The sequence below is a fragment of the Oncorhynchus clarkii genome, chromosome 9 (assembly GCF_045791955.1).
Source record: "Oncorhynchus clarkii lewisi isolate Uvic-CL-2024 chromosome 9, UVic_Ocla_1.0, whole genome shotgun sequence".
Classification (NCBI taxonomy): domain Eukaryota; kingdom Metazoa; phylum Chordata; class Actinopteri; order Salmoniformes; family Salmonidae; genus Oncorhynchus; species Oncorhynchus clarkii.
The window spans coordinates 16,087,048-16,101,822 of record NC_092155.1 but is presented as its reverse complement, the minus strand read 5'-3'; the positions used below and the strand labels follow the sequence as shown (position 1 = coordinate 16,101,822).

At 42.5% G+C, this 14,775-nt stretch overlaps 1 protein-coding gene across 1 annotated transcript in view; it reads right to left on the bottom strand.

Annotated features, from left to right (window-relative positions):
* The window catches only part of LOC139417473 (leukocyte immunoglobulin-like receptor subfamily A member 4), a 38,083-nt gene extending 23,771 nt beyond the window's left edge, over positions 1-14,312 (bottom strand). The window contains exons 1-3 of the mRNA XM_071166755.1: positions 14,045-14,312; positions 6,268-6,552; positions 1,732-2,016 (exon numbers count right to left, since the gene is read on the bottom strand). Of these exons, the coding sequence (XP_071022856.1) occupies positions 1,732-2,016; positions 6,268-6,552; positions 14,045-14,084 (610 nt within the window). The 5' untranslated portion in view covers positions 14,085-14,312. The remainder of the gene's footprint in view (positions 1-1,731; positions 2,017-6,267; positions 6,553-14,044) is intronic.
* Positions 14,313-14,775: the final 463 nt, after the last annotated feature.

Here is a 14,775-nt window from a genome sequence, read left to right as displayed (position 1 = left end):
ACAGCAGAGTAGAATAGGGTACAGTAGAGTACAATAGAGTAGGGTACAGTACAGTAGAGTACAGTACAATAGAGTAGGGTACAGTTCAGTAGAGTACAGTACAATAGAGTAGGGTACAGTACAGTGGAGCACAGTACAATAGAGTAGGGTACAGTTCAGTAGAGTACAGTACAATAGAGTAGGGTACAGTACAGTAGTGCACTGTACAATAGAGTAGGGTACAGTTCAGTAGAGTACAGTACAATAGAGTAGGGTACAGTTCAGTAGTGTACAGTACAATAGAGTAGGGTACAGTTCAGTAGTGCACTGTACAATAGAGTAGGGTACAGTTCAGTAGAGTACAGTACAATATAGTAGGGTACAGTTCAGTAGAGTACAGTACAATAGAGTAGGGTACAGTTCAGTAGAGTACAGTACAATAGAGTAGGGTACAGTACAGTGGAGCACAGTACAATAGAGTAGGGTACAGTTCAGTAGAGTACAGTACAATAGAGTAGGGTACAGTTCAGTAGAGTACAGTACAATAGAGTAGGTTCCAGGTCACTAGAGCACAGTACAATAGAGTAGGGTCCAGTTCAGTAGAGCACAGTGCAAAACAATCAATTAGAGTACAGTAGAGTAGAGCACAGTGCAATAGAGTAGAGTATTGTTCAGTAGAGCACAGTACAATAGAGTAGGGTACAGTACAGGAGAGCACAGTACAACATAATAGGGTATATATCAGCAGAGTACAGTACAATAGATGAGGGTACAGTTCTGTGGAGTTCAGTACAATAGAGTAGGGTACAGTACAGTAGAGCACAGTACAATAGAGTAGGGAACAGTTCAGTAGAGTACAGTACAATAGAGTAGGGTACAGTTCAGTAGAGTACAGTACAATAGAGTAGGGTACAGTTCAGTAGAGCACAGCACAATAGAGTAGGGTACAGTACAGAAGAGTACAATAGAGTAGGGTACAGTACAGCAGAGTATAATAGAGTAGGGTACAGTACAGTAGAGTAGAGTAGGGTACAGTAGAGTACAATAGAGTAGGGTACAGTACAGTAGAGTACAGTACAATAGAGTAGGGTACAGTTCAGTAGAGTACAGTACAATAGAGTAGGGTACAGTTCAGTAGAGCACAGTACAATAGAGTAGGGTACAGTACAGTAGAGTACAATAGAGTAGGGCACAGTACAGTAGAGTACAGTGGAGTAGGGTACAGTACAGTACAGTGGAGTAGGGTACAGTACATTAGAGAAGTGTGTAGTAGTAGTAGTGTTTTGGTCAAATGTTTGTCAATGTTTGGGGTCTTGGAGGGTTGGAAACCCCCTGTTGTTTATACATCTCAAAACTCTACTATTTTTCCTGAAGTGTCCACTACCCACATGGTGGTCCTCTGTAACACAGTTGGTAGATTATGGCACACGCAACATTAACATGTAGATGTTCTGCTTGTGTTGTAACAGACACCATAATGGCACAGATACAAAGATGAAACCTCTATATAAATGTTTTCCTTTATGTTCAAACATGAAGTTTAGGAGTCAGTGTTTGGGACAGACTCCTCTCAATAGAAATACACTATGTGTATAAACAATTACTATGTAATAAACTAATTAACAATATGTTTGTTATTGCTTTGGAGTTTGGAGACTTCACAGAACAACACTGTCCCAATTCTTTAACTAAGAATTCTGACACAATATAAATAGTGTCCATCTTTATGACAAAAAACACAAAGTAACTCACCTTCTACAGTGAGAGTGACAGGATCACTTGGTTGTGAAGATGTGGGTCTAGACTTTCTGTTCCCTTCACACCAGTACTGACCCTGGTCAGACTCAGCAGCTCTACTGATAGTGAGGGTGTCTCCTGTTCTAGTGTGTCTGACAGACTGGGACACTACATTATAATTCCAGTCTTTGTACCGCTGATAGTTCCATCTACTGTCATACGTCACTGAACACATCAGAGTAACTGTCTCTCCAGTGTATGCAGGGTTTGGCTTCACAGTCAGAGTAGTTTTGGGAAGAGCTGTGAAAATAATGCACAAAACATCTGGATACATGCCTGGTAATTCAGCTGATGCTGTAACATTGTGATAAAAGTATATTTTACATATGTTGATTCCATTCAGTTAGAATTTACATAAATGTATATAAAGACAAATGCAGTCAGAGCAACAATCTTTCCAAAGTATGATCTGACTTCAGTAAGTAGTACGGTAACTATTATTTTAGACATATAAACTATATATGCAAAAGTATGTGGACACCTTTTCAAATTAGTGGATTCAGCTTTTTCAGCCACCACTGTTGCTGACATGTGTATAAAATCAAGCACACAGCCATGCACTCTCCATAGACAAACATTGGCAGTAGAATGGCCTTACTGAAGAGCTCAGTGACTTTCAATGTGACACCATCATAGGATGCCACCTGTCTAACAAGTCAGTTTGTCAAATTTCTACCATGCTAGAGCTAACTGTAGTCAACTGTAAGTGTTGTTATTGTGAAGTGGAAACGTCTAGGAGCAACAACGGCTGCAATATAGTAGGCCACACAAGAATACAGAACGGGACCGCCGAGTGCTGAAGTGCGGAGCGCGTAAAAATAGTCTGTCCTCCGTTGAAACACTAACTACTGCATTCAAAACTGCCTCTAGAAGCAAACTCATCACAATAAATGTTTGTCGGGAGCTTTATTATATGGGTTTCCATGGTAGAGAAGCTGCACACAAGCATAAGATAACCATGCGCAATCCCAAGCGTCGGCTGGAGTGGTGTAAAGCTCGCAGCCATTGGACACTGGAGCAGTGGAAACACCTTCTCTGGAGTGATGTCCGATGGAAAAATCTGGGTTTGGCTGATGTCAGGGGAAGCTACCCGCCCGAATGCATAGTGTCAACTGTAAAGTTTGGTGGAGGTGGAATAATTATCTCGGGCTGTTTTTCATGGTTTGGGCTAGGCCCCTTAATTCTAGTGAAGGGAAATCTTAATGCTACAGCACACAATTTCGAATCCAATGGCTGACAAGGGAAAAACCTTTGGTTCTGCCCCTGAACAAGGCAGTTAACCCACTGTTCCTAGGCCGTCATTGAAAATAAGAATTTGTTCTTAACTGACTTAAATAAAAAAAAGAGAAAATTCAAGACGATTCTGTGCTTCAGCTTTGTGGCAACAGTTTGGGGAAGGCCCTTTCCTGTTTTAGGATGACAATGCCCCCCGTGCACAAAGCGAGGTCCATACAGAAATGGCTTGTCGAGATCGGTGTGGAAGGACTTGACTGGCCTGCACAGAGCCCTGACCTCGACCTAGGGTACAGTACAATAGAGTAGGGTACATTTCAGTCATTAGGGTACAGTGCAATAGAGTAGGGTCCAGTACAGTTGAGCACAGTACAATAGAGTAGGATCCAGATCAATAGAACACAGTACAATACGTTCAACAAGAGTACAGTAGAGTAGGGTACAGTTCAGTGGAGTACAGTACAATAGAGTATGGTACAGTTCAGTATAGCACAGTACAAAGGAGTATGGAACAGTACAGTAGAGTACAGCACAATAGAGTATGGTACAGTTCAGTAGAGTACAGCACAATAGAGTAGGGTACAGTTCAGTATAGTACAGTACAACAGAGTAGGGTACAGTAGAGTACAATAGAGTAGGGTACAGTTCAGTGGAGTACAGTACAATAGAGTATGGTACAGTTCAGTATAGCACAGTACAAAGGAGTATGGAACAGTACAGTAGAGCACAGCACAATAGAGTAGGGTAGAGTTCAGTAGAGTACAGTGCAATAGGGTAGGGTACAGTTCAGTAGAGTACAGCACAATAGAGTAGGGTACAGTTCAGTATAGTACAGTACAACAGAGTAGGGTACAGTTCAGTAGAGTACAGTGCAATAGGGTAGGGTACAGTTCAGTAGAGCACAGTAGAGTAGGGTACAGCTCAGTAGAGTACACTACAATAGAGTAGGGTACAGTTCAGTAGAGTACAGTACAATAGAGTAGGGTTAAGTTCAGTAGAGCACAGTAGAGTAGGGTATAGCTCAGTAGAGCACACTACAATAGAGTAGGGTACAGTACAGTAGAGAAGAGAACAATAGAGTAGGGTACAGTGCAATAGAGCACAGTGCAATACATTTAACTCAACTACAGTAGAGCACAGATCAGTGGAGTATGGTAGAGTTCAGTAGAGTACAGTAGAGTAGGGTACAGTGCAGTAGAGTACAGTAAAATAGAGTAGGGTTCAGTAGAGTGCACTACAATAGAGTAGTGTACAGTTCAGTAGAGTAGGGTACAAGTACAGTAGAGTATAGTACAATAGAGTAGGGTACAGATCAGCAGAACACAGAACACCACATTCAACTAGAGCACAGTAGAGCAGGGTACAATTCAGTAGAGCACAGGACAATAGAGTATGGTACAGTTCAGTATGGTGCAGTTCAGTAGTGCACAGTACAATAGAGTAGGGTACAGTTCAGTATGGTGCAGTTCAGTAGAGCACAGTACAATAGAGTATGGTACAGTTCAGTATGGTGCAGTTCAGTAGAGCACAGTACAATAGAGTAGGGTACAGTTCAGTATTGTGCAGTTCAGTAGAGCACAGTACAATAGAGTAGGGTACAGTTCAGTAGAGCACAGTTCAGTATGGTACAGTTCAGTAGAGCACAGTACAATAGAGTAGGGTACAGTTCAATAGAACACAGTACAATACGTTCAACAAGAGTACAGGAGATTAGGGTACAGTTCAGTAGAGCACAGTACAGGAGATTAGGGTACAGTACAATAGAGTATGGTACAGTTCAATAGAACACAGTACAATACGTTCAACAAGAGTACAGGAGATTAGGGTACAGTTCAGTAGAGCACAGTACAGGAGATTAGGGTACAGTACAGTACAACAGAGTATTGTACAGTTCAGTAGAGTACAGTAGAGCAGGGTACTGTACAGTACAGTACACTAGAGTAGGGTACAGTTCAGTACAGTACAATAGAGTAGGGTACAGCCCAGTACAATAGAGTAGGTTACAGTTCAGTAGAGCACAGTACAATAGAGGAGAGTACAGTTCAGTGGAGCACAGTATCGTAGAGTAGGGTACAGTTCAGTAGAGTACAGTACAATAGAGGAGAGTACAGTTCAGTGGAGCACAGTACAATAGAGTAGGGTACAGTTCAGTAGAGCACAGTTCAGTATGGTACAGTTCAGTAGAGCACAGTACAATAGAGTAGGGTACAGTACAGGAGAGCACAGTACAACATAATAGGGTATATATCAGCAGAGTACAGTACAATAGATGAGGGTACAGTTCTGTGGAGTTCAGTACAATAGAGTAGGGTACAGTACAGTAGAGCACAGTACAATAGAGTAGGGAACAGTTCAGTAGAGTACAGTACAATAGAGTAGGGTACAGTTCAGTAGAGTACAGTACAATAGAGTAGGGTACAGTTCAGTAGAGCACAGCACAATAGAGTAGGGTACAGTACAGAAGAGTACAATAGAGTAGGGTACAGTACAGCAGAGTATAATAGAGTAGGGTACAGTACAGTAGAGTAGAGTAGGGTACAGTAGAGTACAATAGAGTAGGGTACAGTACAGTAGAGTACAGTACAATAGAGTAGGGTACAGTTCAGTAGAGTACAGTACAATAGAGTAGGGTACAGTTCAGTAGAGCACAGTACAATATAGTAGGGTACAGTACAGTAGAGTACAATAGAGTAGGGCACAGTACAGTAGAGTACAGTGGAGTAGGGTACAGTACAGTACAGTGGAGTAGGGTACAGTACATTAGAGAAGTGTGTAGTAGTAGTAGTGTTTTGGTCAAATGTTTGTCAATGTTTGGGGTCTTGGAGGGTTGGAAACCCCCTGTTGTTTATACATCTCAAAACTCTACTATTTTTCCTGAAGTGTCCACTACCCACATGGTGGTCCTCTGTAACACAGTTGGTAGATTATGGCACACGCAACATTAACATGTAGATGTTCTGCTTGTGTTGTAACAGACACCATAATGGCACAGATACAAAGATGAAACCTCTATATAAATGTTTTCCTTTATGTTCAAACATGAAGTTTAGGAGTCAGTGTTTGGGACAGACTCCTCTCAATAGAAATACACTATGTGTATAAACAATTACTATGTAATAAACTAATTAACAATATGTTTGTTATTGCTTTGGAGTTTGGAGACTTCACAGAACAACACTGTCCCAATTCTTTAACTAAGAATTCTGACACAATATAAATAGTGTCCATCTTTATGACAAAAAACACAAAGTAACTCACCTTCTACAGTGAGAGTGACAGGATCACTTGGTTGTGAAGATGTGGGTCTAGACTTTCTGTTCCCTTCACACCAGTACTGACCCTGGTCAGACTCAGCAGCTCTACTGATAGTGAGGGTGTCTCCTGTTCTAGTGTGTCTGACAGACTGGGACACTACATTATAATTCCAGTCTTTGTACCGCTGATAGTTCCATCTACTGTCATACGTCACTGAACACATCAGAGTAACTGTCTCTCCAGTGTATGCAGGGTTTGGCTTCACAGTCAGAGTAGTTTTGGGAAGAGCTGTGAAAATAATGCACAAAACATCTGGATACATGCCTGGTAATTCAGCTGATGCTGTAACATTGTGATAAAAGTATATTTTACATATGTTGATTCCATTCAGTTAGAATTTACATAAATGTATATAAAGACAAATGCAGTCAGAGCAACAATCTTTCCAAAGTATGATCTGACTTCAGTAAGTAGTACGGTAACTATTATTTTAGACATATAAACTATATATGCAAAAGTATGTGGACACCTTTTCAAATTAGTGGATTCAGCTTTTTCAGCCACCACTGTTGCTGACATGTGTATAAAATCAAGCACACAGCCATGCACTCTCCATAGACAAACATTGGCAGTAGAATGGCCTTACTGAAGAGCTCAGTGACTTTCAATGTGACACCATCATAGGATGCCACCTGTCTAACCAGTCAGTTTGTCAAATTTCTACCATGCTAGAGCTAACTGTAGTCAACTGTAAGTGTTGTTATTGTGAAGTGGAAACGTCTAGGAGCAACAACGGCTGCAATATGGTAGGCCACACAAGAATACAGAACGGGACCGCCGAGTGCTGAAGTGCGGAGCGCGTAAAAATAGTCTGTCCTCCGTTGAAACACTAACTACTGCATTCAAAACTGCCTCTAGAAGCAAACTCATCACAATAAATGTTTGTCGGGAGCTTTATTATATGGGTTTCCATGGTAGAGAAGCTGCACACAAGCATAAGATAACCATGCGCAATCCCAAGCGTCGGCTGGAGTGGTGTAAAGCTCGCAGCCATTGGACACTGGAGCAGTGGAAACACCTTCTCTGGAGTGATGTCCGATGGAAAAATCTGGGTTTGGCTGATGTCAGGGGAAGCTACCCGCCCGAATGCATAGTGTCAACTGTAAAGTTTGGTGGAGGTGGAATAATTATCTCGGGCTGTTTTTCATGGTTTGGGCTAGGCCCCTTAATTCTAGTGAAGGGAAATCTTAATGCTACAGCACACAATTTCGAATCCAATGGCTGACAAGGGAAAAACCTTTGGTTCTGCCCCTGAACAAGGCAGTTAACCCACTGTTCCTAGGCCGTCATTGAAAATAAGAATTTGTTCTTAACTGACTTAAATAAAAAAAAGAGAAAATTCAAGACGATTCTGTGCTTCAGCTTTGTGGCAACAGTTTGGGGAAGGCCCTTTCCTGTTTTAGGATGACAATGCCCCCCGTGCACAAAGCGAGGTCCATACAGAAATGGCTTGTCGAGATCGGTGTGGAAGGACTTGACTGGCCTGCACAGAGCCCTGACCTCGACCTAGGGTACAGTACAATAGAGTAGGGTACATTTCAGTCATTAGGGTACAGTGCAATAGAGTAGGGTCCAGTACAGTTGAGCACAGTACAATAGAGTAGGATCCAGATCAATAGAACACAGTACAATACGTTCAACAAGAGTACAGTAGAGTAGGGTACAGTTCAGTGGAGTACAGTACAATAGAGTATGGTACAGTTCAGTGGAGTACAGTACAATAGAGTATGGTACAGTTCAGTATAGCACAGTACAAAGGAGTATGGAACAGTACAGTAGAGTACAGCACAATAGAGTATGGTACAGTTCAGTAGAGTACAGCACAATAGAGTAGGGTACAGTTCAGTATAGTACAGTACAACAGAGTAGGGTACAGTTCAGTGGAGTACAGTACATAGAGTATGGTACAGTTCAGTATAGCACAGTACAAAGGAGTATGGAACAGTACAGTAGAGCACAGCACAATAGAGTAGGGTAGAGTTCAGTAGAGTACAGTGCAATAGGGTAGGGTACAGTTCAGTAGAGTACAGCACAATAGAGTAGGGTACAGTTCAGTATAGTACAGTACAACAGAGTAGGGTACAGTTCAGTAGAGTACAGTGCAATAGGGTAGGGTACAGTTCAGTAGAGCACAGTAGAGTAGGGTACAGCTCAGTAGAGTACACTACAATAGAGTAGGGTACAGTTCAGTAGAGTACAGTACAATAGAGTAGGGTACAGTTCAGTAGAGCACAGTAGAGTAGGGTATAGCTCAGTAGAGCACACTACAATAGAGTAGGGTACAGTACAGTAGAGAAGAGAACAATAGAGTAGGGTACAGTGCAATAGAGCACAGTGCAATACATTTAACTCAACTACAGTAGAGCACAGATCAGTGGAGTATGGTAGAGTTCAGTAGAGTACAGTAGAGTAGGGTACAGTGCAGTAGAGTACAGTAAAATAGAGTAGGGTTCAGTAGAGTGCACTACAATAGAGTAGTGTACAGTTCAGTAGAGTAGGGTACAATAGAGTAGGGTACAGATCAGCAGAACACAGAACACCACATTCAACTAGAGCACAGTAGAGCAGGGTACAATTCAGTAGAGCACAGTACAATAGAGTATGGTACAATTCAGTATGGTGCAGTTCAGTAGAGCACAGTACAATAGAGTAGGGTACAGTTCAGTAGTGCACAGGACAATAGAGTATGGTACAGTTCAGTAGTGCACAGGACAATAGAGTATGGTACAGTTCAATATGGTGCAGTTCAGTAGAGCACAGTACAATAGAGTAGGGTACAGTTCAGTATGGTGCAGTTCAGTAGAGCACAGTAGAATAGAGTAGGGTACAGTTCAGTATGGTGCAGTTCAGTAGAGCACAGTAGAATAGAGTAGGGTACAGTTCAGTATGGTGCAGTTCAGTAGTGCACAGTACAATAGAGTAGGGTACAGTTCAGTAGAGTAGGGTACAAGTACAGTAGAGTATAGTACAATAGAGTAGGGTACAGATCAGCAGAACACAGAACACCACATTCAACTAGAGCACAGTAGAGCAGGGTACAGTTCAGTAGAGCACAGTACAATAGAGTAGGGTACAGTTCAGTAGAGCACAGTACAATAGAGTAGGGTACAGTTCAGTATGGTGCAGTTCAGTAGAGCACAGTACAATAGAGTAGGGTACAGTTCAGTAGAGCACAGTACAATAGAGTAGGGTACAGTTCAGTATGGTGCAGTTCAGTAGAGCACAGTACAATAGAGTAGGGTACAGTTCAATAGAACACAGTACAATACGTTCAACAAGAGTACAGGAGATTAGGGTACAGTTCAGTAGAGCACAGTACAGGAGATTAGGGTACAGTACAGTACAACAGAGTATTGTACAGTTCAGTAGAGTACAGTAGAGCAGGGTACTGTACAGTACAGTACACTAGAGTAGGGTACAGTTCAGTACAGTACAATAGAGTAGGGTACAGCACAGTACAATAGAGTAGGGTACAGCCCAGTACAATAGAGTAGGGTACAGTTCAGTAGAGTACAGTACAATAGAGTGTGGTACATTTCAGTAGAGTACAGTACAGTAGATTAGGGTACTGTTCAGTAGAGTACAGTACAACAGAGTATGGTACAGTTCAGTAGAGTACAGTACAATACATTCAAGTAGAGTTCAGTAGAGTAGGGTACAGTTCAGTACAGTACAATAGAGTAGGGTACAGCACAGTACAATAGAGTAGGGTACAGCCCAGTACAATAGAGTAGGGTACAGTTCAGTAGAGCACCGCATAATAGAGTATGGTACAGTTCAGTAGAGTACATTACAGTAGCGCAGGGTACTGTACAGTACAGTACAACAGAGTAGGATACAGTTCAGTAGAGCCCAGTACAACAGAGTATTGTACAGTTCAGTAGAGCACAGTACAATAGAGTAGGGTACATTTCAGTAGAGCACAGTACAATAGAGGAGAGTACAGTTCAGTGGAGCACAGTATCGTAGAGTAGGTTACAGTTCAGTAGAGTACAGTACAATAGAGGAGAGTACAGTTCAGTGGAGCACAGTACAATAGAGTAGGGTACAGTTCAGTAGAGCACAGTTCAGTATGGTACAGTTCAGTAGAGCACAGTACAATAGAGTAGGTTACAGTTAAGTAGAGTTGGGTACAGTTCAGTAGAGTATAGTACAATAGAGTAGGGTACAATTCAGTATAGCACAGTACAATAGAGTGTGGTACAGTTCAGTATGGTACAGTTCAGTAGAGCACAGTATGTTAGAGTAGGGTACAGCACAGTACAATAGAGTAGGGTACAGTTCAGTATGGTACAGTTCAGTAGAGCACAGTACAATAGAGTAGGTTACAGTTAAGTAGAGTTGGGTACAGTTCAGTAGAGTATAGTACAATAGAGTAGGGTACAATTCAGTATAGCACAGTACAATAGAGTGTGGTACAGTTCAGTATGGTACAGTTCAGTAGAGCACAGTATGTTAGAGTAGGGTACAGCACAGTACAATAGAGTAGGGTACAGTTCAGTATGGTACAGTTCAGTAGAGCACAGTACAATAGAGTAGGTTACAGTTCAGTAGAGTTGGGTACAGTTCAGAAGAGTATAGTACAATAGAGTAGGGTACAATTCAGTAGAGCACAGTACAATAGAGTATGGTACAGTTCAGTATGGTACAGTTCAGTAGAGCACAGTACAATAGAGTAGGGTACACTACAGTAGAGAAGAGAAGAGTACAATAAAGTAGGGTACAGTGCAGTAGAGCACAGTGCAATACATTCAACTCAACTACAGTAGAGTACAGATCAGTGGAGTATGGTAAAGCTCAGTAGAGTACTGTAGAGTAGGGTACAGTTCAGTAGAGCACAGTTCAATAGAGTAGGGTACAGTTCAGTAGAGCACAGTACAATAGAGTAGGGTACAGTACAGTAGAGAAGAGAAGAGTACAATAAAGTAGGGTACAGTGCAGTAGAGCACAGTGCAATACATTCAACTCAACTACAGTAGAGTACAGATCAGTGGAGTATGGTAAAGCTCAGTAGAGTACAGTAGAGTAGGGTACAGTTCAGTAGAGCACAGTTCAATAGAGTAGGGTACAGTTCAGTAGAGAACAGTATTGTAGAGTAGGGTACAGTTCAGTAGAGTACAGTATTGTAGAGTAGGGTACAGTTCAGTAGAGTACAGTACAGTACAATAGAGAGTACAGTTCAGTGGAGCACAGTACAATGGAGTAGGGTACAGTTCAGTAGAGCACAGTACAAAAGAGTAGGGTACAGTTCAGTAGAGTACAGTACAACAGAGTATGGTACAGTTCAGTAGAGTACAGTACAATAGAGTAGGGTACAGTTCAGTGGAGCACAGTTCAATACAGTAGGGTACAGTTCAGGGTACAGCACAGTACAATAGAGTAGGGTACAGCCCAGTACAATAGTGTAGGGTACAGTACAGAAGAGAAGTGTGTAGTAGTAGTAGTGTTTTGGTCAAATGTATGTCAATGTTTGGGGTCTTGGAGGGTTGGAACCTCCCTGTTGTCTATACATCTCAAAACTCTACTCTTTTTCCTGAAGTGTCCACTACCCACATGGTGGTCCTCTGTAACATAGTTGGTAGATTATGGCACATGCAACATTAACATGTAGATGTGCTGCCCGTGTTGAAACAGACACCATAATGGCACAGATACAAAGATGAAACCTCTATATAAATGTTTTCCTTTATGTTCAAACATGAAGTTTAGGAGTCAAATCAAATCAAATCAAATCAAATTTTATTTGTCACATACACATGGTTAGCAGATGTTAATGCGAGTGTAGCGAAATGCTTGTGCTTCTAGTTCCGACAATGCAGTAATAACCAACAAGTAATCTAACTAACAATTCCAAAACTACTGTCTTGTACACAGTGTAAGGGGATAAAGAATATGTACATAAGGATATATGAATGAGTGATGGTACAGAGCAGCATAGGCAAGATACAGTAGATGGTATCGAGTACAGTATGTACAAATGAGATGAGTATGTAAACAAAGTGGCATAGTTTAAAGTGGCTAGTGATACATGTATTACATAAGGATACAGTCGATGATATAGAGTACAGTATATACGTATGCATATGAGATGAATAATGTAGGGTAAGTAACATTATATAAGGTAGCATTGTTTAAAGTGGCTAGTGATATATTTACATCATTTCCCATCAATTCCCATTATTAAAGTGGCTGGAGTTGAGTCAGTGTCAGTGTGTTGGCAGCAGCCACTCAATGTTAGTGGTGGCTGTTTAACAGTCTGATGGCCTTGAGATAGAAGCTGTTTTTCAGTCTCTCGGTCCCAGCTTTGATGCACCTGTACTGACCTCGCCTTCTGGATGATAGCGGGGTGAACAGGCAGTGGCTCGGGTGGTTGATGTCCTTGATGATCTTTATGGCCTTCCTGTGACATCGGGTGTTGTAGGTGTCCTGGAGGGCAGGTAGTTTGCCCCCGGTGATGCGTTGTGCAGACCTCACCACCCTCTGGAGAGCCTTACGGTTGAGGGCGGAGCAGTTGCCGTACCAGGCGGTGATACAGCCCGCCAGGATGCTCTCGATTGTGCATCTGTAGAAGTTTGTGAGTGCTTTTGGTGACAAGACAAATTTCTTCAGCCTCCTGAGGTTGAAGAGGCGCTGCTGCGCCTTCTTCACAATGCTGTCTGTGTGAGTGGACCAATTCAGTTTGTCTGTGATGTGTATGCCGAGGAACTTAAAACTTGCTACCCTCTCCACTACTGTTCCATCGATGTGGATAGGGGGGTGTTCCCTCTGCTGTTTCCTGAAGTCCACAATCATCTCCTTAGTTTTGTTGACGTTGAGTGTGAGGTTATTTTCCTGACACCACACTCCGAGGGCCCTCACCTCCTCCCTGTAGGCCGTCTCGTCGTTGTTGGTAATCAAGCCTACCACTGTTGTGTCGTCCGCAAACTTGATGATTGAGTTGGAGGCGTGCATGGCCACGCAGTCGTGGGTGAACAGGGAGTACAGGAGAGGGCTCAGAACGCACCCTTGTGGGGCCCCAGTGTTGAGGATCAGCGGGGAGGAGATGTTGTTGCCTACCCTCACCACCTGGGGGCGGCCCCTTTCGGAAAAGCTGACCACGACTCCATTTTGTTGATCCCTGCCTACAGACAGAAACTAAAACAAGAGGCTCCCACGCTGAGGTCTGTCCAACGCTGGTCCGACCAAGCTGACTCCACACTCCAAGACTGCTTCCACCACGTGGACTGGGACATGTTTCGTATTGCGAAATATAAACTTATATATGCATATAAACTATATAAACTAACATATAAACTATATATGCAAAAGTATGTGGACACCTTTTCAAATTAGTGGATTCGGCTTTTTCAGCCACACCAGTTGCTGACATGTGTATAAAATCAAGCACACAGCCATGCACTCTCCATAGACAGACATTGGCAGTAGAATGGCCTTACTGAAGAGCTCAGTGACTTTCAATGTGACACCGTCATAGGATGCCACATGTCTAACAAGTCAGTTTGTCAAATTTCTACCATGCTAGAGCTAACTGTAGTCAACTGTAAGTGTTGTTATTGTGAAGTGGAAACGTCTAGGAGCAACAATGGCTGCAATGTGGTAGGCCACACAAGAAAAATTGTCTGTCCTCGGTTGAAATACTAACTACTGCGTTCCAAACTGGATACATGAGTATCTGTTTCAAATTACATTGTTATAGTGATACTGACTATAGTGAACTTACCAGTGACACTGATGGTGACGACATCACTGGGTTGTGGCATCTGTGGCCGATCTGTCCTCAGCCCCTCACATCTGTACTGACCAACCTGACCAGTCTGAGTGATGGGAATGGTGATATCTATGGCTTTACTGGTCTGACTGGGAAGGTGATGGTTGTCTCTGAACCAGCCGTACGTCCACTCTGTGTAGTCTGATATGTCACACTGCAGACTGACTGTCTCTCCAGGGTAAAGGAGACCCTGTGGAGTGACTATCTTCACTGAGGCCGTGGGCAGAGCTGTAGAAACAGTTGTACACCGTCATAGGATGCCACCTGTCTAACAAGTCAGTTTGTCAAATTTCTACCATGCTAGAGCTAACTGTAGTCAACTGTAAGTGTTGTTATTGTGAAGTGGAAACGTCTAGGAGCAACAACGGCTGCAATATGGTAGGCCACACAAGCGCACAGAACGGGACCGCCGAGTGCTGATGGTGAGGGTGTCTCCTGTTATAGTGTGTCTGACATACTGGGGTAGTACATTATCTTTCCTGTCTTTGTACCACTGATAGTTCCAGATACTGTCAGAATCAGTTACTCTGAACACGTCTGTCTCTCCAGGGAACACAGGGTTTGGTTCTACAGTCAGTGTAGCTTTGAGCAGAGCTGCAGAAACATACAACATATGTTTTTAAAACAACTAAACAGCATCCTTTAAATGAGGCCCACTTTCAAGTGGTTATAAGAACGGAGGC